General features: G+C 50.3%; 1 protein-coding gene across 5 annotated transcripts in view; it reads left to right on the forward strand.

Moving 5' to 3' along the window:
* The window catches only part of PPP1R12B (protein phosphatase 1 regulatory subunit 12B), a 171197-nt gene that overhangs the window by 94606 nt on the left and 53661 nt on the right, over nt 1-22930 (forward strand). For all 5 annotated transcript variants that reach the window (XM_070473797.1, XM_070473796.1, XM_070473794.1 and 2 more), the window contains 5 exons: nt 9724-9814; nt 19458-19661; nt 21640-21829; nt 21912-22024; nt 22873-22914. In XM_070473797.1, coding sequence (XP_070329898.1) covers nt 9724-9814; nt 19458-19661; nt 21640-21829; nt 21912-22024; nt 22873-22914 — 640 coding nt within the window. The remainder of the gene's footprint in view (nt 1-9723; nt 9815-19457; nt 19662-21639; nt 21830-21911; nt 22025-22872; nt 22915-22930) is intronic.

Raw genomic sequence — 22930 nt, forward strand, 5'->3', positions numbered from 1 at the left:
CGGAAGCCGTGAGGGAGCAGACTGTCAGGGGGTGGGAGGTGTATTAGGCGCTCAGAGAAGAAGGCGAGCTGTGTAGGGTGGGTGGTTAGAGAAGGTCCTGAACTGAGGGGACGCAAGCTGGCTTCAGACGTGAAAGGCCTAGACAGGTGAGGGGATTAATGTTTGTGAACACTTACTGTACGCCAGAACCCCAGATGCATTTAGCCTTCATAACCTTGAAGATGAATAGTATATTTTTTAGTACATATAAGAAAGTTAAGGCGGATTGTAGTCCTGCCCACAGTCACAGAGCCAGTAAATGGCAAAGCCAGGACTCAAACCCAGGCCTTTGGGATGTCACCGCCCCGCCTCTGACCCCGCAGGGCAGCGAGCTGGCAGTCTCCACTGGGCCCTGGGCTCCGTGGGCTGGCAGTGTGCGTGCAAGGCCTCGGTGCTCCACATGTTCTGAGTTTGAAGGAAATGAACATCTGTTCTCGGAGAAACCGCTCCTGAGAATAAAGTCGACTGAAAACTCTCTGTCCTGTCTGAAACCGAAGGGGAAGCAGGGCCCCTGGAAGCCACCTGCGGCGGTGCCTTAGGCGGGCACAGGTGCCCTCGGGGGTGCTCCAGAGCCTGGGGTACACCTGCTTCTACTTTAACAAGAACTGAAGAGCTGGGTTGGCTGACGGCGGTCACCTGGGCGAGTCGTCATTTCTGGTTCTTCTTCACACACCTCCTCAGGCTCTTCGTTCACCCTGGGTAGTAAAGTAGCCTAACTTTTGTTTCCTCTGAAGAAACCCTAGTCTTCTAACCTTAAAATGGGGAAATAGAATGTGACTCACGATTCCTGTGTGCTTTTGCTGACCTGTAACAAAGTGTAGGAGCAGCTCGGGGGCCTGGGGGGTTCGATTCCTCCCTGAAGAAGCTCACGGAGAAGGGGCACCCCGAGCACGCTGGGGATGGCAGGCCTGCTCCCTCATGTCCCTGGGCCGAGGTGCCTGCCCAGGTGCTGTATGCTCTTCAGGGCACATTTACCTTATGTCAATTAGATGTCAGGAGAGCTGATTTGGGTCTAGTACTTCCCTCTCAGCCTGAGCTTCAGGAGCATCCAGAAATCCCTAAAAGTTTGAGCAAGCTGCAAAGTTGGAGGAGCGCCCCAGCCTGGGGCGTGAGTCTACTTGGAACAATCAGATGAAAACCATTGTGTCTTCCAGAATACTCGCGTGGGTAGCCATTCCCTTCTCCAGGGGATCTTCCCAACCCAGGTCTCCCGCATCGCAGGCGAATTCTTTACCAGGTGAGCCACAAGGGAAGCCCAAGAAGACTGGAGTGGGTAGCCTCTCGCTTCTCCAACTCACCTTCATGACCCAGGAATCAAGCCGGGTCTCCTGCGTCACAGGCGGATTCTTTGCCTACTGAGCTCTCAGGGACGCATTCCTCTAGGAGACGGATTCAAAAGCTGTCGCTGTGGTTTACGGCCAGAAGTGTTCTGCCTGTATTTTCCTCTAGGAGTCTTATAGTATCTGGTCTTACATTTAAATCTTTAGTTTATTTTGAGTTTATTTTTGTATATGGTGTTAGAGAGTATTCTAATCTCATTTGTTTTACATGTGACTCTCCAGTTTGCCTAGCACCACCCGTTGAAGAGACTGTCTTTCCTCCGCTGTGTGTGCCTGCCTCCCTTGTCATGGACGCACGGACCCTGCGTTTGTGAGCAGCTGTCTGTCCCCTGCCCGTGGTCTGTCTGTCTGGCGCCAATTCCCGCTGCCAGGACCGCTGGCTGTGTTGCCGTGTGCCGTCTGAGGCCGGGCTGCGGCGTCCCCCCCTCCGCTGCCAGGACCGCTGGCTGTGTTGCCGTGTGCCGTCTGAGGCCGGGCTGCGGCGTCCCCACCTCCGCTGCCAGGACCGCTGGCTGTGTTGCCGTGTGCCGTCTGAGGCCGGGCTGCGGCGTCTCCCCCTCCGCTCTGCTCGGGCGGCTCCGGCTGCTTGTGCTGTGTGTGTCCATAGAAGCTTGAAAAGATTTCCTTCCAATTTGTGAAAAACGTCATTGGTGATTTCATAGGGCTTGCATTGAATCTGTGGGCTGCGATTGGGAGCATAGTCATTGTGATAATGTTAATTTCTTCCAGTCCAGGAGCATGGTGTGTCTGTCCATCTGTGTCATCCTCAGTTTCTTTCATCAGCATATTGCAGTTTTCTGAGTGCAGGTCTTCTGCCTCCATAGGTAGGTTTATTCCTGGGTATTTTATTCTTTTTGATGTGACAGTAAATGGAACTGTTGTTAATTTTTCTTTCTGATACTTAGTTAATGTATAGGAATGCAACATTAATTTGTATATTAACTTTGTATCCAATGAAGTGTTTTTCAGTATAGACACAAATACATTCCTTTCATGTGTATCTCACTGTTTGAAGTAGTTCTTTGAGTATTATTACTTTTAAGTTAAATGTCTATAAATTTTTCAAGCTCTTAAAGCTTACAAAATTTTCTGCAATCTGCATATTTTAAGTAGAAAGTAGAAATAACCTCAGATATGTGGATGACACCACCCATATGGCAGAAAGCGAAGAAGAACTAAAGATCCTCTTGATGAAAGAGGAGAGTGAAAAAGTTGGCTTAAAACTCAACTTTCAGAAAACTAAGATCATGGCATCTGGTCCCATCACTTCATGGCAAATAGATGGACAAACAATGAAAACAGTAACAGACTTTATTTTGGGGGGCTCCAAAATCACTGCAGATGGTGACTGCAGCCATGAAATTAAGACACTTGCTTCTTGGAAGGAAAGTTATGACCAACCTAGACAGCATATTAAAAAGCAGAGACATTACTTTGCCAACAAAGGTCCATCTGGTCAAGGCTATGGTTTTTCCAGTGGTCATGTATGGATGTGAGAGTTGGACTGTGAAAAAAGCTGAGCGCCGAAAAATTGATGCTTCTGAACTATGGTGTTGGAGAAGACTCTTGAGAGTCCCTTGGACTGCAAGGAGATCCAACCAGTCCATCCTAAAGGAGATCAGTCCTGGGTGTTCATTGGAAAGACTGATGCCGAAGCTGAAACTCCAGTACTTTGGCCACCTCATGCGAAGAGTTGACTCATTGGAAGAGACCCTGGTGCTGGCAGGGATTGGGGGCAGGAGGAGAAGGGGACGACAGAGGATGACATGGTTGGATGGCATCACTGACTCAATAGACATGAGTTTGAGTAAACTCCGGGAATTTGTGATGGACAGTGAGGCCTGGCGTGCTGTGATTCATGGGGTTGCAAAGAGTCGGACACGACTGAGCGACTGAACTGAACTGAACTATACAGCGTTCTGAAACCTCTGCTGTTTTCACTTGGCAGGACTGTCTGTCCATTTTCAGTGCTCATTTAGGCCATTGTGTGGTTAGGTGTATCTTCTACTGGTGGACATCCGGGGCACTTCCACCGCACCCCCCAGGCCTGCTGCCGCTGTGTGCACACTCACTCCTGACCCCTCGCGCGCAGGCAGGGCTCTGTCCAGGATGTGTGTTCCCCGAGGAGGCCCCGCTGTCAGGAGTGGGGTGCAGCTTCTGGAGAGGTTACCCTGCCTGCTCCTGCGTGTTCTCACCAGCTGCGGCGCGCTTGATGATGTCGGTGGGCTTGTTTTTACAAATCCAAGAAAGATGAAGTGGTTTCCCTTTGTGTTTATTTGTATTTCATGATTACTAGTGAATGTGAACATTTTCTCTTAAACATTTATAAGGCTTTTGGAGTTTCCTCTTTTGTAAATTCCCTTATTGTATGCTTTGCTGATTTTTTTCCTATTGGAATTTGGCACTTTTTAAAAAATTTGGTACAAGGTCTTTACATAGTTTATATACTAATATTTTACAGGTTTACGCACATATAATAGTTCAGTTTGTCTTATAGTATGTGGATGTTCTGTAATTTACTTAAGCATTCTCCCTTTTCTTGGAGATCTGACTTATCTTTGTAAATATTTTGTGTGTTGACTTTCTTGGATTTTCTTTCTTTCTGGTTAAGAGAGAAAAAGCAGTGGTAATTCTACATTTGACCTGGTCTGTCTTGCAGTCGGGGACGGATGTTTGAGAGTGGGCCAGGCCAGCTGGTGGTACAGCCTGGGCGCGCGAGATGGAGCAGCCTTGCCACCCCGCCACCCACCCCCGTCCTGGAGTCTCCCCTCTTTGGTGCCCATGATGCCTGCGCTGACCGGGAACTGACTCTGGAGTGGCCTGCATAAAGACAGCACTGTTCTGTGAAGTGGCTTTGGCGTTCATGGCTGCCGTGCTTTTAATGGAGCGAGCGCTACAGGCAGATGCTTATCGTGCTTCCTTCCCGGTTTGAAATTAAGCATAAGTCCCCTTCTCTCCTCAGAGCAGAGTTCAGATGTAGGACTCCCCAAAGCTGTTCCAGAAACCAGTGTTCCACGGGTGGATTCTGGGCATGAGCCAATTCTCATCACTAGCGAACACAGCCTCATGCACTCCCAGGAAAGCCCCTTGGTCCCTGCTGTTCATTCTGCTTCATGGACCTTTATTTTACTTAGAGAGCCCTGGAGCCTGTGTGGAAAGTATTTTCAAGGGCATTATGACCTCTTCCAAATGAATTATCCATTTCCAGGAAAACTAAGGAGCGCTCCTTAATAGACTAGGTGGGATGGATATTATAGAGCCTTTCTTTGTTTTCCAAATGACTGCTGAGCTTCTGACGTGGGTTGGAGAGGTCGTGGCCAGAAGCAGCAGCCGGGCCATCCCTGGCACCTGCCTGGCTGTCCCTGGCACCTGCCCTGGTCCTCGCAGCAGCCCTGGTGCTGGATGAAGAGTCAGTGGCAGCCGGGAATGTCCTCATTGCATGAGCACCTCGGGCTGAGACTGCTTAGACATCTTGTCCGGGGTCGTCTAGCACAGATGCTCAGGGGTCACGGTTTTAGCCCCAGCAGTCTGATTCCATGTTAGGGTCCTTGTCTCCACACTGAACTTGTCGGAAGGTATTTTAGGTCCTTTGTTAACTGTTATGACTTTCTTGATGTCCACTGATGATTTTCACAGCTTTCTAAGACAGAATTAGTGCATGTGTTGTATGTAAAGGGGCACTGTAACAAATTATTTTGCTTAATTCGAAGTATTTGAATTCTACTGACCATGTAACCTCAGACAAAGTAGAATGTTTCTTGCCTTCCGGGAAGTGCAGTAGGCAGGTATGGTAATTAGATGATTTGGCATCAGAATTCCTTCCTCTGTCCCTGCATGGCAGACGTTAGCCTGTTTTTTATCTGGAGGCCAGGGCAGGGGCAGCTGTGGCTGCAGTGTGCTGTGGGCCGAGGCCCGTCTGCAGAGCCATGCCGGGCAGGCGCGCTCACGCCCTGCTGTGCTGGCCGTGGGTGTGCCTGGCACGGGCGTGGCAGGTCTTCTCTGTGAAGGCCAGGTGATGAGTATTTTGGACTTAGCAAGCCATTTTGTTTCAGTCACAAATCCTAAACCCTGCTGCTGTCATTGGTAAAACTTGATTTACAGAATGTGGTGGCCAGGCATGGCTCCAGGACTGCAGTGTGCTCCCCGGTCTGCGGTTAGAACATTCAGGACTCAGGTGCTACTGAAAACGCAGTGTGTCCCCTGGGAGACCAGGCATTGAGGTGCTCACTTCTGTGGGTCTGGAACCCGCATCTGGGTGGACAAAAGTGAATGAGGATGTTCGTTCCCTCCTCAGAAACTCTTAAAATCAAGTACTAGGGTTTTCTGGGGTTTGTTTTTATAGGTTTTTTTTTCCCTTACAACTTAGCAGAAATCTCATATATTGACCCAACTGCAAAGTAATATACATAATATCAATTAAAAATAGACTATAGTATACAGGTACTGACTATACATACATAGATAAAAATCTAAACATCTGTGTAGTAGAATAAAAATGGGCTTGTCTTCCTGTGGTGGGATTCACTTTGTTTTGTTTTCACATGTTGGTCTGTTTTCTGATTGTTTCTGGGAAGAACGTGTGTGATTTCAAACACTTAAGACTCCAAGTGAGGTGCAAGGCCCTTGAGGTCTCCCCAGAGCCGTTTTTACCAGCTGCGTTTCTCTTGTTCGATGAGTCACTGGAACAGGTGGTGAGGTGTGCCCGTTGGCAGCGTGCACCTTCACCGTGGCCTCTGTCTGGGGTGCAGAGAGGAGACGGCGGTCAAGAATTAGGGGTCATCAGGATGTTCCCTGTGTTTGCAGGTAGAGGGTGATGTGTGAGGAGGCTCCCTGGCACCCAGGCAGATTTCCCGGGGAGGGCCTAGTCCTTGGTGTGGTCACTGACTCCAGGACTGGCCTATGGCTTGCAAGTTTGGAGACTCAGGTTTTTCCAGTGCGCCCAGAGGAGAGGAATATACTAAGGAAGGAGGTGTTCACAGTGGGCTGAGGGTGGACGGCAGTTCCAGTTTACTAATCCGCATGGTGGGAAAATCTCTCTTAACATGCAGCCTGGCTGAGCACCTCTGTTGAGACTATGGCCTGTCTTGTAACTGACAAACCCTCCCCCTGAGAATAAGCAGAGAGGCTGGAAAAGAAGCCTTTGAAGGCGTTGGAGAGATGGTGAGGACGTGAGCGCTGGTCTTGGAGAGAGTCACAGCAGGTGAACCCTGCCCCGGGCTGTGCTGTCCCCGAGGCGCTGGCTCCAAGGCTCCTCACGCCCAGGGGACAGAAGCCAGAGTTCAGAAACAGGGCCCCAGGGACCCCTAGACTTCCACTGTGACCGCCAAGGGCCCACCTTCCGGCTGCCAGGCTTCCCAGGCCCAGGCCAGCTTTGCAGAGGCTGAAGCCTAGCTTGTGAGCAGCTCAGTCTCAAGGTGGGTTAAGAGGGTTTGCCTCAGCCCCCTGTTCCTCACAGTATGGTCTCCACATCACCAGGTCACCTGAGAACTAGTCAGGAGCTTCTCGGATGCCCTCCAGACCTGCTGAGTGAGTGCTGTGGAGGGGGGAGCCCCGTGAGGTTCGTAATCACAGCCTTCCAAGTGAGGCTGCTGCGTGAAAGTTGGGGGACCACTTCCTCAGCCTGACTGCCATGCTAGAGGGTCTCCTCTGGCAATGCTTTTCAGAGCTGCAAGCCGTTACGATTTTCTTTCATTAAAAATTCTGGCATTAATTCAAAAATCGCCGTACATGCTGAGTAACAAGACTAATTTACGAAAGACTAAGAGAAAATACAGACAGTAGGAACAGACTCAGATATTGATGGTATCAGACCTGGACTTCAAAGTAATCATGGTAAATTATGGTTAACACGTTCGAGAAAATAGAAGACAAGATAGAGAATTTCAATAGAGAACTGCTTTCTATTTAGGAAAATGTAAATTCTAGAACTGAAATAAAGTAACAAATTTAAGAAATCACTTGTAGAAGAGCAGCTGAAGAGAGGGCTTGTGAACTAAACAGACTGGACAGCAGGAAGCGCCCAGCATGCAGCCCAGAGAGACAACAGAAAGGCCGGGAAGAGCGTCATCATGATTGAGTCATCATGATCGGAGGGCGGTGGGAGTCCTGGGGGCTCCGACCTGCAGCTGGAGAGGAGGTGGGGCTGGCCGCCTCTCCTGAGCCAGCACCGCTTCCTCCTGGGAAGTGGATGCTCAGACCCGCCGTTCAGACGGAAGTGCTTGGCCAACAATTTCTTGAAAACAAGCAAAGTGAGCTCATTTTGAGTGTTGGTTGCAAATTATAACATTTAAGGCAGAAATTAGAATTTTGGAAGACTTGTACCTGTCACTGTGGTGACAGTATTCACTGCTTCCCAATGTGCAAAGACTGTTCTGAGACCAAAGATAGTATTGGAAAATGTGAAGTTTTTAAAATTTTATTGTTTTTTATTGATGATGAAATAAAACATTTTCTTCTTGGTGTACAGCATAATGATTTGATAAGTATGTCACAGAGCGATTACCACAATAAATCTACATCACCGTCTGTCCCCACACGTGGCTCTCTTTTCTCCCTTGTGGTGAGCACTTTTGAGGTCTGCTCTCTGAGCACGTCTCGGATGCGCTGTGCACACTGGTCAGTGTCGCCCACGTGTGGTGTCCCGTCCCGGGACTGACCGCTCCTATAACTCGAGGTCTGCGCCTTCTGAGCACCTCGCCCACTCTGCCCACCCCCACCCCCAGCAACCCCAGTCTGTTCTCCGTACCTGTGAGCTCCGTTTTCTAGATTCCTCATGCAAATAAGATCACACCATATTTGTCTTTGTCTGACTTACTTCACTTAGCATGGGCCCTCAAGGCCCATCCGTGTTGTTGCAGATGGCAGGGTTTCCTCCTCTTGTGACTGAGCAGTGTTCTGCTGTGTGCACACGCACATACACACCTGCCACGCTCGCTTCATCCGTTCATCTGTTGATAGACACTTGGTCTGCTGATGACACCTGTCTTGGCAGTGTGAGTAGGGCACGTGGGTGCAGATCTAGCACAGATGGAGGTGGTGATTTGGTTTCCTTCAGATCAGTGCCCAGCAGTGGACTCGCTGGGTCACGTGGTAGTTCTGGTTCTGCTGTTGCCACAGTGGCTGCCGCAGCTCACACCCCCCAGCGATGTGTGAGGACACCGCCTCCACATCCTCGCCAGCACCAGTTGCTCCTTGTCTGGTAGCCGTCCAGACAGGTGTGAGGTGACCCCTCACTGTGCCTGTGGCTGGCGTTTCCCTGGTGATTAGTGGTGTAGCATCTTTTCATGTGCCTGTTGTCCCTCTTCCTGGGAAAAAGTCTGTTCAGATCTTTTGCCCGTTTTTTAATCGGACTGTTTGTTTTCTGTTGAATTGTGTGGGTTCTTCGGTCTGGCTGTTAACCCCGTATCGGCTCCATGACTTGCGAGCGTCTCCCGTTCAGTGGCCTTTTTGTCCAGATGCTGGTGTCCTCTGCTGTGCAGAAGCAGGAAGCTTGATGAAGTCCCATATGTTCGTTTTGCATTTGGTGTCAGAACGTCATTGCCAAGACTGATGTCAAGGAGAGTGTGGTAGAAAATGTGGTTTTTAAGGTTGCTATTGCGTGATGAAATGTGTTCGCATTTGGGAGGGCTGCACCAGTATTTCCCCAGAGCCACGCCTGGGTAAGGCGTTGCATCCCAGGTACAAGACAGACGACTGGGTTTCAGCGTTACAGGGCGTGAGAGCTCTGCTGACGGCTTCAGGCTCCACGTGGCCGCTGACCTTTAGGAGTCACCACTTGTGTCGGTTATGTGCGACCGTATGATTAGAGAGGACTGTCCACAGTTACCTGAAAAAGCTGCTGTGAGACTCCTTGCTTTTCCAACTACGTATCTCTGGAGGACCGGATATTTTTGTATATTTTAGCTAAAACAACATACTACACATATCGAATGCAGAAATGTGTGTGAAAATCCACCTATCTTGTATTAAGGCAACATTAAAGAAATTTACAAACATGTAATGCTATTCTTAGTAAATTTTTTTGTTTTAGAACATGTTTTCATAAAAGATAAATTATTGATATTAGCATGTAATAGGGCTGTCATTTTCTAATAAATTCACAAATGCATGTTTAATGTCTTGATTTTAATGTCTAAGAAGGTAAATATTGATAGATATATCCCATATAAACACACGCTGTTTGGGGATCTTCAGTACTTTTTAAAATGTGAGATGTGAACAGTCTGAGAACCGTTGCTGTCAACACAGGCAGAGCCCGGCCCCGTCTCGGCGCGTGCGGCCCGCCCGCGTGGGGAGCCCCTGCGTGCGCCAGGGCCTCACTTCTGTGTGCCTCTTCTCCCCGCAGGTCGTATCTGACTCCCGTCCGGGACGAGGAAGCAGAGTCCTTGCGGAAGGCGCGCTCCAGACAGGCTCGGCAGACTCGAAGGTCTACCCAAGTGAGTGCGGCCTCTGTGCTTCAGATCGTTCGGTCTGTCTGCCGTCGCGCTGGAAGTACAGTTAAAAAACGATAAACCGAGTGCCTTCTTCAGCCACTGCGGCAAAAGCTCTCGTGTGAAATCTCACACTGCACAGAACCAGACGAACTCATAGCTACGCACGCCTGTTCTCACTTCTGTCCTTCATGGCGCAGAGCAGGGCTCTCCTCTTTCCTCCTTAAGCCTAATCACTTCACTGTGCTAAGGCCCCGTTTCGTTCCTGCAGGAGGAGCTCAGTGCTCACCACAGTGACCGTGGGGCCCACGTGCTGCTCGTGGCTGTGCCCTCCAGAGAGGGGGAGGCGGGCGTCCACAGAGAAGCTCCTACACAGATGTTCATAACAGCATTATTCTCGGGGCCAGAAACCCGCCTTCAGGGTCTCCCCTGGCTGGAGTTTGCTTACTGCGTAGACCAGCCTTCCATGTGAAGCATGCACAGTGGCCGTAGGGCTGAGCCCTGGACCCTTAGCAGTAGCAGGTCAGCGCTGGGGAGCGGGGGCGCCCAGCGGCCCCCAGCAGGTGTGGGTGGTGGGCCCAAGCTGGGCTGTTGCATGGACTAAACAAATTAAGCAGTTAGCAAAACTTGAAAAACCACACAAGTTTCTGTTGATTCATGAATGGATGAACAAAATGTTCCATAGTCAAGGAATATTGTTGGCAATAAAAAGAAATGAAGTCCTAAAACATGCACATACTACAATGCGGATGAACCTTAAGAAAAAGTTATGCTGGGTGAAAGAAACGGGGCATGATTCCATTTGCATGAAAGTGTCCAGAACTGGCAGAGAAGAGGAAGTAGATGAGTGTTTGCAGAAGGCTGGAGAGATGGGGGGACGAGATGCGACCCTGAGGGTGTGGGGCGTCCCTGACGCCGGGTGCGGGTTCTGAGACAGTGCGTGTTGCCTGCACGCGTGGGCTTTACGGTGTGCGGCGTGTGTTTCGCTGGAGATGTTACAAAAGGAAAGAGCTCTAAGGGGGGAGGCATTGCGGTGAGGAACATCTCGCAAGGGTCGCTGAGACCTGGTGGGATGTCTCAGAACCCTGGAGGCGCGTGGGCAGCTGCCCCTTGGCTGAGCGAGGCCGTGGGCGTGCGGCAGCACCATGGACAGGGGCTGTGGCTGGGCGTCAGGGGGGCAGAGGAGGGTGAGCCGGGCCAGCAGAGGGCGAGGGGTCAGAAGGCGGTGGTCCAGAGGGGTGAGACGGCCGTTTCCAGGGGGCGGGGAAGCCCCGCAGTTTCAGATGCCAAAGATGCAGAGCAGGAAGGCTGAGGACGGACGGACCCCCCCCCCCCGGGGCCAGGCAGCGCCCTCCGGAGCCGGCGTTGTCACAGCTGCGACTGCCCGTGCTCAGCGGCGGTTCCTTTCCCCAGAGGACGTAACCCCAAGAGGACCAGACTGGCTGTCGTTTGTCTGGGTTTATTGTGGAAGAACATATGTAATGCGCAGCTTAATATTTTAGCCATTTTTAAGCAAACAGTTCGTTGGCAGTAAAGACATTCACATTTTTTTACAGCCATCCATCTCCAGAATGGCTTTCCTCTTCCAAACTGAACCTCTCAACCCCCCGAACACTGCCTTCTTCCCCAAGCTGCCAGCAGCCCCGTTCTGCGCCTTCTCTCTGTGATCTTGACCCGTGTGAGTGGAGTCACGGCTTCTGTCCTTTGCTGACAGCTTGTCTCACTCACAGTGTGTCCCTGACGTAGCTCACGTCAGAACCGCCTTCCCTCGTGAGGCTGACCAGGGTTGCATTGCGTGTCCCTGACGTAGCTCACGTCGGAGCTCACGTCACAACCGCCTTCCCTCGTGAGGCTGACCAGGGTTGCATTGCGTGTCCCTGACGTAGCTCACGTCACAACCGCCTTCCCTCGTGAGGCTGACCAGGGTTCCATTGTGTCCACAGCACACTCTGTTCGTCCGTCACCCCTTGATGGAGACTTGGGTTGCTCCCACCGTTTGGCTGCCGTGGACAGTGTTGCTGTGAACATGGACGTGCACATAACTCTTCAGTCCCTGCTTTTGCACCTTTCAGATAAAGACCCAGAAGTAGAACAGGCTGGACCATGTGTCTCCATCTTGTTTAGTCGCTCAGTCGTGTCCGACTCTGCGAGCCCGTGGACGGCAGGCCGCCAGGCTCCCCCATCCCCGGGGTTCTCCAGGCAAGAACACTGGAAGGGGTTGCCGTTCCCTTCTCCGTGTTTCTGCCTTGGTTCTTGTTAATTGTATATCCTGTGCCTTTACCGGATTCACGAGCTCTGGTGGCTTTAGGTGGCATCGTTACGATTTTCCGTGTATAGGACCATGGTATCCACACACTCTGACAGCTGTACTTACTCTTTCCCAGTGTGGATTCCTTTATTTTTCCTGTCTGACTCCTATAGCTAGGACTTCAATATGCTGTTGAATAAAAGTGGCAAGAGTGGGCATCCTTGTTCCTGATCGTAGATGAAATGCTTTCAGAGCTGTACTGTGGAGCATGGTGTTCGCTCGAGGCTTCTCATGTGTAGCCTTTATTATGTTTAGGTGTGTTTTCTCTATCCCCACTCTCTGAAGAATTTTTTTTATATCATAAATGGATGTTGGATTTTGTTGAAAGCTTTTTGTGCCTCTACAGAGATGATCATACGGTTTTTATTCTTCAATGTGTTAATGTGGTGTCTATCACATTGATACGTAGATACTAAGTCTTCCTTATATGCCCAGGATAAGTCCCACTGGGTCATAGTATTATTAGTTGTTGTTATTCAGTCTGTAAGTCCAAATCTTTGTGATCCCATGGACTGCAGAACTGCCTGACTCCTCTGTCCTGCCCTGTCTCTGGAGTTTGCTCAAATTCATGTTCATTGAAGTCAGTGATTTTTATCTAACCATCTCATTTCCTTTGGGATGGACTGCTTGGATCTCCTTGCAGTCCAGGGGTCTCTCAAGAGTCTTCTCCAGCACCACAGTTCGAAAGCATCAGTTCTTTGGCGCTCAGCCTTCTTTACAGTCCAACTCTCACATGACTACTGGAGAAACCGTAGCTTTGACTGTGGACCTTTATCAGCAAACTGATATCTCCGCTTTTTGAATGCACTGACTAGGTTTGTCATAACTTTCCTTCCAAGGAGCAAGCGTCTTTGAATTTCATGGCTGCAGTCACTGCACTTTGCAGTGATTTTGGAGCCCAGAAAATAGAATCTGACACTGTTTCCACTTTTTCCCCTTCTATTTGCCATGAAGTGATGGACCAGATGCCAGGATCTTAGTTTATTGAATGTTGAATTTTAAGCCAGCTTTTTCACTCTCTTCTTCCACCTTCATCAAGAGGATCTTTGGTTGCTCCTCACTTTCTGTCATTAAAATGGTGTCATCTGCATATCTGAGGTTATTGATACTTCTCCCAGCAGTCTTCATCCCAGCTTGTGATTCATCCAGCCTAGCATTTCACATAATGTACTCAGCATATAAGTTAAATAAGCAGGGTGACAATATACAGTGTTGATGTACTCCTTTCCCAATTTGGAACCAGGCAGTTGTTTCATCTCTAGTTCTGTTGCTTCTTGACCTGCATATGGATTTCTCAGGAGTCAGGTAAGGTGGTCTGGAACTCTCATCTCTTGAAGAATTTTCCACAGTTTGTTGTGATCCACACAGTCAAAGGTTTTGGTGTAGTCAATGAAGCAGAAGTAGATGTTTTTCTGAAATTCCCTTGCTTTCTCTGTGATCCAGTAGATGCTGGCAATTTGATCTCTGGTTCCTCTGCCTTTTCTAAACCCAATTTGTACATCTGGAAATTCTGTTCATATACTGTTGAAGCCTAGCTTGAAGGATTTTGAGCATTATCTTGCTAGCATGCGAAATGAGTGCAATTGTGTGGTAGTTTGAACATTCTTTGGCACTGCATTTCTTTGGGATTGGAATGAAAGCTGACCTTTTCCAGACCTGTGGCCACTGCTGAGTTTTCCACATGTGCTGGCATGCTGAGTGCAGCACTTTCACAGCATCATCTTCTAGGATTTGAAAGAGCTCTGGTGGAATTCCATCACCTCCACTAGCTTTGCTCATAGTGATGCTTCCTGAGGCCTACTTGACTTCATGCTACAGGATGTCTGGCTCTAGGCGAGTGACCACACCGTCGTGGTTATCTGGGTCATTGAGACCTTTCTTGTGTAGTTTTTCTGTGTCATTTCTTGCCACTTCTTCTTAATCTCTGCTTCTTCTCTCAGGGCCTTCCATTTCTGTCCTTTACTCTGCCTGTCCTTGTGTGAAATGTTTCTGTGCTATATCCAGCTGTTTTGAAGAGGTCTCTAGTCTTTCCCACCTGATTGTTTTCTTCTGTCTCTTTGCGCTGTTCTTTTTTTTTTTTTTTTTTTTTGCACTGTTCATTTAAAAAGTCTCTTATCTCTCCTTGCAGTTCTGTGGGACTCTGCATGCAGTTGGGGCTTCTTTCCCTTTCTCCCTCACTTTTCTCCTCTCTTCTCAGATATCTGTTAGCCGCCTCAGACAGCCACATTGCCCTCTTGTGTTTCTTTCTCTTTGGGTAGGTTTTGGTCACTGCTTCCCATACAGTCTTGCAGACCTCCGTCTGCAGCTCCCCAGGGCCCCTCTCAGGCCTGGTCCCTTGAGTCTGTCCGTCACCCCTGTTGTGTAATCGCAAGCAGCCAGCGCCTCGTTCTTCCCAAGCTGTGGGTAGTGCCCTCTGCTCTTGCCCAGCAGCACAGCGGACTTCTCGACCTGGGGGCTCATATTCCAGAATCATATTTTTTGCCTTTTCATACTGTCCCTGGCTTCTCCAGGCAAGAATGCTGGAGTGGACTGCCATTTCCTTCTCCAGTGGGCCGTGTGTGGTCAGAGCTCCCCGCTGAGGCCCGCTTGTCTTGCGTGGCCTTGCAGGGTGTGGCCCGTGCGCCATGGCCTTGCACAGGCCCCTTTGCCACAGCGAGCCGTGGCCCATGAAGAGAGGTCACGGTGTTCGACCTTTTTAGTGCTCACTGGGTTTAGTTTGCTCATATTTAATTGACAGTTTTTACATCCATGTTCATCAGGGATTTCAGTCTATAATGTTCTTTTTTTGTGTTATACCTGTCTGGTTTTGGTATTGAGGTGATACTGGCCTCAGAGAATGAGTTCAGAAGCATTCCTTACTCTTCAGTTTTTTGGAAGCATTTCAGAAGGATAGGTGTTTTCTCTAAATGTTTTGTAGAATTCACTTGTAAAACTGTTTGGTCTTGGACTTCTGTTTGTGGGGAGCTTTTATTATTATTACTGATTCAGTTTCATTACTGTTAATTGATCAGTCCATATTTTTTATCTCACTGGTTTAGATTGTCATTTCTAGAAATGTGTCCATTTTTCTAGGTGGTTCTTCTTATTGGCATATAATTGTTCATAGCAGCCTCTTATTGTCTTTTGTATTTCTGTAGTGTCAGTTGTAACTGCTTTTCTGACTATTGATTTGGGCTCTCTCTTTCTGGATGACCCTTGCCAAAGGTTTGTCAGTTTTCTTTTATCTTTTCAAAGAACCGGGTTAATGTCGTTGATCTGATCACTGTTCGTTCCTGTTTGACCTCATTTATTTCCACTCTAATCACTGCGGTTCTTCTGCGGACTTTGTTGTTGTTGTTTGGTGGCTCAGTCACCTCCAGCTTTCTGCAGTCCGTGGGCAGGCTTCCCTGTCCTTCACCACCTACAGGAGTTTGCCCAGGTGCTGCCCATTGAGTCAGTGGTGCCATCCAAGCGTCCCATCCTCTCTTGCCCTCTTCTCCTGCCTTCAGTCTTTCCCAGCATCAGGGTCTCTTCCAGTGAGTCAGCTCTTGGCATCAGGGGGCCATAGTTGTGGAGCTTCAGCATCAGTCCTTCCAATGAATATTTAGGGTTGATTTCCTTTTGGATGTAGTGGTTTGATCTCCTTGCTGTCTGCTAACTTTGGATTTTGTGCAGTCTTCTTTTTCTAATTCTTTTGGTTAGGGCTAGGTTGCGTGAGGTTTTCTGTGTATCCTGAAGTAGGCTTGTATTGCTACTAATATCCCTCTTAGAACTGCCTTTGCAGCATCCCGAAGGTCTTGGAACGTTGTGTTTTCATCTCATTTGTCTCCAGGTATACTTCGATCTCTTCAGGGATCAGTTGGTTGCTCAGGAGCATATTGTTTAGCACCTGTGTGTTTGTGGGTTTTGCAGGGTTTTTTTCTTTTTTGTAGTTGATTTCTAGTCTCATAGGTTTGTGGTTGTAATAGATGCTTGATGTGATTTCAGCTTTATTAAATTTACTGTGACTTGTGTTAAGTAGTACAAATCTCTCCTGGACAATGTGCATTTGAAAAGAATGTGTATTCTGCTTTAGAACGGACTAAGTTCATCTGGTCTGATGTGGCATGTTGGTCAGTGTCCCCTTGCTGATGTCCTGTGTGGGTCACTGTCCGTCGACGTAAGTGGGGGTTAAAGTCCCTCCTGTTGTTGTCTTGCTGTTGATTCCTTCCTTTATGTCTTTTATTATTTTCCTTACTCATTTAGGTGTTCCTATGTTGAGTGCATATGTATTTATAATTGTTGTGTCTTCTTGGATTCATCCCTTGATCATTATGTCCTTTCCCTTAAAGTATATTTTTCTGACATAAGTATGGTTTCCTGGCTTTCGTTTGATTTCCATTTGCATCAGATACCTTTCTCATTCTCCTTCCTTTCAGTCTGCGTATCTTTAGGTCTGAAGTGTGTCTCTTGTCAGCAGTTTATATATACACACGTGGGCCTTGTTTTGTGTCAGAGTGTATTCAGCCACTCTCTCTTTTGACTGGAACATTTAATCCATTTACATTTACAGTAGTTATTGCTTTGCATGTACTTGCTGTCATTCTGTTGTGCTTTGAGATTCTTTTTGTAGTTCTTTTGTCTGTTTCCTCTTTTGTCCTCGTCCCTTATGATCTGATGACTCTTTAGTGTTATGTTTGGACTTGTTTCCCTGTTTTGTGTGTGCATCTGTTGTGGTTTCCTGGTTTGTAATTACCTTGAGGTTTGTATATAGCAGTATATATACATATATATGTGATTATTTCAAGTTGTTGATCTCTTTAATTTCAAGAAAGATTTTAATAACCCTGCATTTTTCATTCTTTCCCCTCCCAGATTACTGTTTTTGACATCATATTTTATATCCTTTCATTTTGTGTATCCCTTAACTGCTTATTGTGGATATAGTTGATTTTACTAGTTTGTCTTTTAACCTGTCCGCAGTGATCAAACCCAGGTCTTGCAGATTGCAGGTGGATGTTCTACCATCTCAGCTGCCAGGGAAGCCCCCTAGCTTTGTACCTGGTTGATTTACTGATAATTCCTTTACTGTGTATTTGTCTTTGCCAGCGAGATTTTTCCTTTTGTAGTTCTCATGTTTCTAGTCGTGACCTTTTTCCTTTCTTTTGCTTAGAGAAATCCCTGTAACATTTCTTGTAAAGCTGGTTTTGTGGTGCTGAACTGTTTTAGCTTTTGCTTGTGTATAAAACTTTTGCTTTCTTCATCCAATCCAAATGAGTGCCTCGCTGGGGAGGGTATTCTTGATTGCAGGCCTTTCCTTTTCATCGCTTTAAATATATCGTTCCATTTCCTTCTGTCTTGCAGAGTTTTTGCTGAAAAGTCAGCTGATAGCTATGGGAGTTCCCTTGTTTATAGCTGGTTGCTTTTCTGTTGGTGCTTTTAATAGTCTCTCTTCATCTCTAACTTTTGCCGATTTAATTCCGAAGTGTCTTGGTATAGTCCTCTTTGGGTTATTCTTGATTGGGACTCTGTTTCCTGGACCTGTATGTCTGTTTCTCTTCCCAGGTTGGGGAAGTTTCCAGCTGTCATGTCTTCAAATGTGTTCTGTGGCCCCTTTCTCTTTTTCTCCTTCTGGGACTCCTATAGTGTGAATGTTAGTGCATTTGATGTTGTCTTAGAGGTCTCTTAAACCTGTCCTCCTTTATTTATCTGTACTTTCTCCTTGTTCTGTTCAGTGTAGTGATCTCCACTCTGTCTTTTCCCTCACTGGTCTGTTCCGCTGTATCACTTGGTCAGCTCTTGATTCCTTCTAGTGCATTTCCGTTTTAATTGTAGTTTTCATCTCTGGTTGTTCTTTGTATTTTCTGACTCTTTGTTAAAACCTGCTCATTCTTTTTTGAGTTTGATCATCTTTACAGTTATTGCCTTGATCTTTTTCTCAGGTGGATTGCCTGTTTCTGCTTCACCTAGTTGTTTTTGGAGTTTTATCTTGTTCCTTCATTTAGAACATGTTCTTTTGCCTCACTTTGCCTAACTTTCTGTTTTTATTTCTGCATATCTAGCAGGTTGGTTCTGTTTTCCCAATCTTGGAGAAGTGGCCTTTCATAGGAAGTGCCTGTGCATGCCAGCAGTACACCCCACTGTGATCAGCAGAGCTCCATGCTCTAGGGGTGCCCCCTGTGTGGGCTGTGGGGGACCCTGGGGCTGCTGCTGGCTCACTGGTGAGGGAGTTAGTGCAGGAAATCCTGGGGCTGGTGCCGGCCTGCAGGTGGTGGACTGAACCAGCCCATGACAGGTGGTGGACTGAGCCAGCCTGCAGATGGGTGGACCAGGTCAGCCCATGGCAGGCAGTGGCCTACAGTTGTCCTGGGGCTGATGTGCACCCACTGGTGTGTGAGGCTGGTCTCGTGGCTAGTACAGCCTGCTCGTGGACAGGGCCGGGCTCCAGGCGTGTCTGGGTCTGGAGTCTGCTCACTGGTAGGTGGACCTGGGCCCCAGGGTCCACGGGGGCAGGTCCCTGCGTCCCTATCCAGTGCCTGCGTGTTGGTGTGTGGGGCTGGTTGTGCAGGGGCCGCCGTGGGCTCGAGGGCTGGTCAGACAGCCTGTCTGCTGGGGAGGGGTGGGGCGTGTCCCCGCCTGGCTGGTGGCTGGGCCTGAGGCCTCCCGCCCTGTGTGTGTTGCTGGGGGCCAGGTGCTGAAGGCAGTGGGCCAGAGGGAGGGTCCCACCGTGGTGCTGACCTAACCTCTGTGGCTAGTCACTCTGCCGCGGGTGGGCCGCCCCTCCGCCATCTTGCTGTGGCCCCTTCTCTCTCCTTAGCAGTGGCAGACCCTTGCTGGCCGCCCCCGTCACAGTGCTCGTCCTGGTGAGCCCTGGGGGGCTCTGCTCAGGGTCTCCGTGCTCCACCGTCCCTGCCGGCCCCTCTCGTCGGCTCTCTGCCTGTCTGTGTGGGTGTGGTTTGGGGTTTGGTGGTTGTCCTAGCCTGACTGACTCTTCCCTGTGTTGAGCCTGGCTCTTTCTGTGCACGAACTCCGGTCTTCCTGGGATCTGCAGGGGAGGCTCAGCTGGTGCCCACGTGCTCTTTGAGGTCGGGAGGGCCCCGAGGAGCCGTGAGTGCATGGGTGTGGAAGCGGCAAGGGGTGTTTGTGGAGCTCGAGCAGGCGACGCTGGAGGGCTGCGTTTGCGTGCGCCTGGGCCCAGGCCCGGGGCCTCTGCACACCCGGGCGTTTGTGTTCAGCGTGTATTAGCTGCAGACGGCCTCACACCTGTTGGGAGCTGTTTGGAACCAGGTGCCATTAGAGGATACTTTGAGGAGCTTCCCTGCTCCCTCACGGCCAGGTGTCTGGTTAGGCTGCAGCCTCTCTGACCGCGCGGTGTCTTCCTAGGGCGTAACCCTCACGGACCTCCAGGAGGCGGAAAGGACGTTCAGCCGGTCGAGAGTGGAGCGTCAGGCTCAGGAGCAGCCCAGCCTGAAGCCCGGGGTCCCCGCAGCGCTCGAGGCTGGTCCCCGGAAGCTCGAGCCCCTGGCGGCCCCTGCCCAGGACGCCGGGGAGAGCCATCAGCCCTGGGTCCGGAGCCCGGAGGGAGAGGTGAGCGCCCGTGGGGTCAGAGCAGGGTCGAGGGGGCGGCCGGGGGGCTCTTGCTCACGGGGAGTCAGTGCTTGCTGCTTTGCAGTGGACCCCTCCCAGGAAGCCTGTTTACATCCATCTGTGGTTGGCGGGCCTGTGTAACTGAAAGAACTCAGAGGACATTAGTCCTTAAGTGACCGTTGTTTCCTCTGAGGTGTAACTAATGTGCTTTTTTCCAGTGTTATTGAGGCATACTGGACAGGTTAGGCTGCAGCACGCCTCGACGTGCGTGTGCTCTGTGAAACGGTCACCACCGTGAGCTTGGTTAACGAACGTGAATGTCTTTCAGCTCTGAAAAGAGAGGTCTCGATATAATAAAATGTAGGTAGAAATATAAGCATTTATTACTCTTTATGCCCGGCCCTGCTTCAGCTGTGTCACATGTATGAAACTGTTCAGTCCTCGGCACAGCCCCCTGAGGTAAGTACCAGTCCTTCTTACACCGAGGCTGTGGGTGCATGTTCAGCACCCTGCTGGGAATCTCAGGAGAGCCAGAGGGGTTCCCTGGCAGCCCAGTAGGTAGGAGGCTGCGCTGGCCCTGGGGGGCCCGGCTTCAGCCCTGGCCGGGAGCTGCGATCCCACAGCCCATAGCCGCATGGTGCGGCCAGACACCAGTGAAGGATTTGAAGAAGAGGTGGCGCGGGCACTGAGCCATGGCCCACCCCCTCCCTGCGCTGCGGGTGGATGTCCTGCCGTGCGTGTCAGCCCTCTAGTGCAAGAGCAGTCAGAGGTGTGGGATCCTGTTCAGGGTGAGCATAGCTCCTGGTTCACTGAAGATTGTTCCAGCGACGCCTTTTATCTCAGGGTGATTGTCAATACCATTCCTTTTCATGCCCAGAAATGCCCCTGTTGGGATGATAAATTTTATGTTGATCATGGTTGCAGGAAAAGAAGTCATCCTGCTCTTTCTTTAGGTAACCAAGGTCGTATTGTTTATCCCGTTGTTTTATCAGCCACTGTTTTTTGAGCACTTACTACATACAGGGTTCAGTTCCCAGCACATGGCACACAGGATCTCATCCAGGCCTCTCAGGCCTCTCTGAGGAAGAGCTTGTTTTCCCTGTTTTATGAAGGAGAAGTGGAGACTCAGAACTCGAGTCACCTACTTAGGTCATGCCACTCATTTGTGCCGAAGCTAGAATTTGAGCCACGTCTTGTCAGGCTCCCAAACTGACTGTATCTTATTACTTCTGTCTCTATAACTTATAAACAAAGAACCAGACAATCTCTGCATGTGGTGAGAATTTCTTTATCTCTGCATCTTCAACAAACCACTTCAAAAAATAAATGTTAAGGTTTATTGTGAAGCTCTGTCCTAACTCTCAAGGAAAAAAAGTTCAAAGGGGAAAAGGGGAATTATTATTTTTTACTTTTGTTTTGGGGGTGAGGTGCACATGCGGGATCTTAGTTCTCCAACCAGAGATCACACCCGCACCCCTTGCAGTGGAAGTGCAGTCTTAATGCAGGACCACCAGGGAAGTCCCAGAAAGTGAGAGTTTTTTAAAGTGTCAGTAAGCCTGGTTATGTCAAGTTGATAGAAGGCTCAGAAATTGGCAGAGGGTCCAGATGTGATCTGTTTTTAGATGACTCTTACCTTGTTTTTTTCCTATTCCTGAGCTTATTTTCCCATATGCCCTGCCTTTCAGAGCCCCACCTTCCGAGGGCCAGCATCCTTCATGTTTGCTTTGTAGAAGCACAGTGGTTGTGTTAGCGAGTCTCTGCTTCCTGGTGCCCTTCGATCAGTTTAGGGGGAACTTTTCTGGGCTGCTGTCAGCCTGGCAGTGTTGTCAGCGTAGGAGGAGTTCGGACCTGTTTCCTTTCTGGCTGGTTAACTGCATATAAGCCTCTTGATATAGAAAAGCCCATTTTTAATAAACATGCTGTCCCTACGCTCTCGTTGAACTTGACCTCTGACGTCTCACCCTGTGGGTTGTTCTAGCCAGTGTACCCTCCCCTGCGGTGTCCAGCTCAGCCCGACCAGCCCACAGCGCCAGCGCCCCCTCCCGCCCCGAGACCCTCTCTCTACGCCAGCTCCCACCTGCTCCGGACCGGTGGGTCCTCCGCCCCCGACTCGCAGAGCTCAGAGCCCCCCACAGGCACTGCCGGGCCGCGGCACATGGACACAAACGGTAGGTTGGGCTTTGGAAAGTGCAGGCCCTCCAGTGCGCGTGCCCCGGGCCCCTAAGACCCGTGCCTTGTCTCCCTGAGCAGAGGGCGAAGCAGCAGAGCCAGGCGACCAGCCCTCCGGCCGGCTGTCCATCCGCGAGAGGCGGCGGCCCCGGGAGCGGCGGCGGGGCACGGGCATCAACTTCTGGACGAAGGATGTAAGTGGCCCGTGTGTGCTGCGCACCGTGTGTTCTGCCCGCCGTCCTGTGTGGATGCAAGAGTCCCACCTGGCGCTGCGAGCCCTGCGTGTCAGGACGCGTCACGAGAAAGACAGACTGCAGGGGCGCAGGCTCGTCTGGGAGGCTCTGGCTTGGCACCCAGGGCAGTGCCAAGCGCGCGGGCAGGGGGCGAGGGCGGGGCGAGTGCAGGCAGACAGATAGAGCAGGCGCACAAGCGTGCGATGGAGCCGCTGGGGCCCCGAGGGCGCGCGGGGAGTCAGCACCCCGGCGTCTCCGAGCGCGCGAGGTTGGCCGAGGATCCCAGGGCTCTTGAGTGTCGTCTGACTCAGGTTTACTCTTCCGAAGGAGAAAAAAGAGCAGGTGAGGTAACACTGCTTGACTCTGAGTGAGGACAGGGCTCCATACGTCTTCTCCCCGCTGGCCTCTGCCTGCTGGCTCAGCCCGCCCCTGGCATTTACAACCCGAGGGGCCGGGGTCAGGTCCCCAGTCACTGTGACCTGTTTGGAACTAGATGGTCGGTTCAGTGAGGCGGGAAGAGGGGCGGTGGTGGTCGCTGTCAGAAGTGGTGGGTGTGAGCGTCCAGTCGCTATGGGAACGGACGGATCCACTGGCGGCAGAGCCCGAGGGAGTTCGGGTTCTCCTCTTCCCTCCCGCCCAGGCATTCTGCTCGGGCTGCAGGGGGCACCCCGAGGCACTGCTGAGGCCACAGCGACGGCCCCCTTGGCCGCCAGCCCTCCCTGCCCAGGCGCATGCTGACGGGGCTCTCTGGTGCCGCCAGGGCTGCCTGCGACCGTGACCGCTTGTTTTTCTTCCTCCTGCCTTTCCAGGAAGATGAAACGGAAGTCCCGGAAGAGGTGAAGAAAGCGTGGGTAAGTGACCCGCGGT

Source organism: Odocoileus virginianus, chromosome 11 (assembly GCF_023699985.2).
Source record: "Odocoileus virginianus isolate 20LAN1187 ecotype Illinois chromosome 11, Ovbor_1.2, whole genome shotgun sequence".
NCBI classification, from domain to species: domain Eukaryota; kingdom Metazoa; phylum Chordata; class Mammalia; order Artiodactyla; family Cervidae; genus Odocoileus; species Odocoileus virginianus.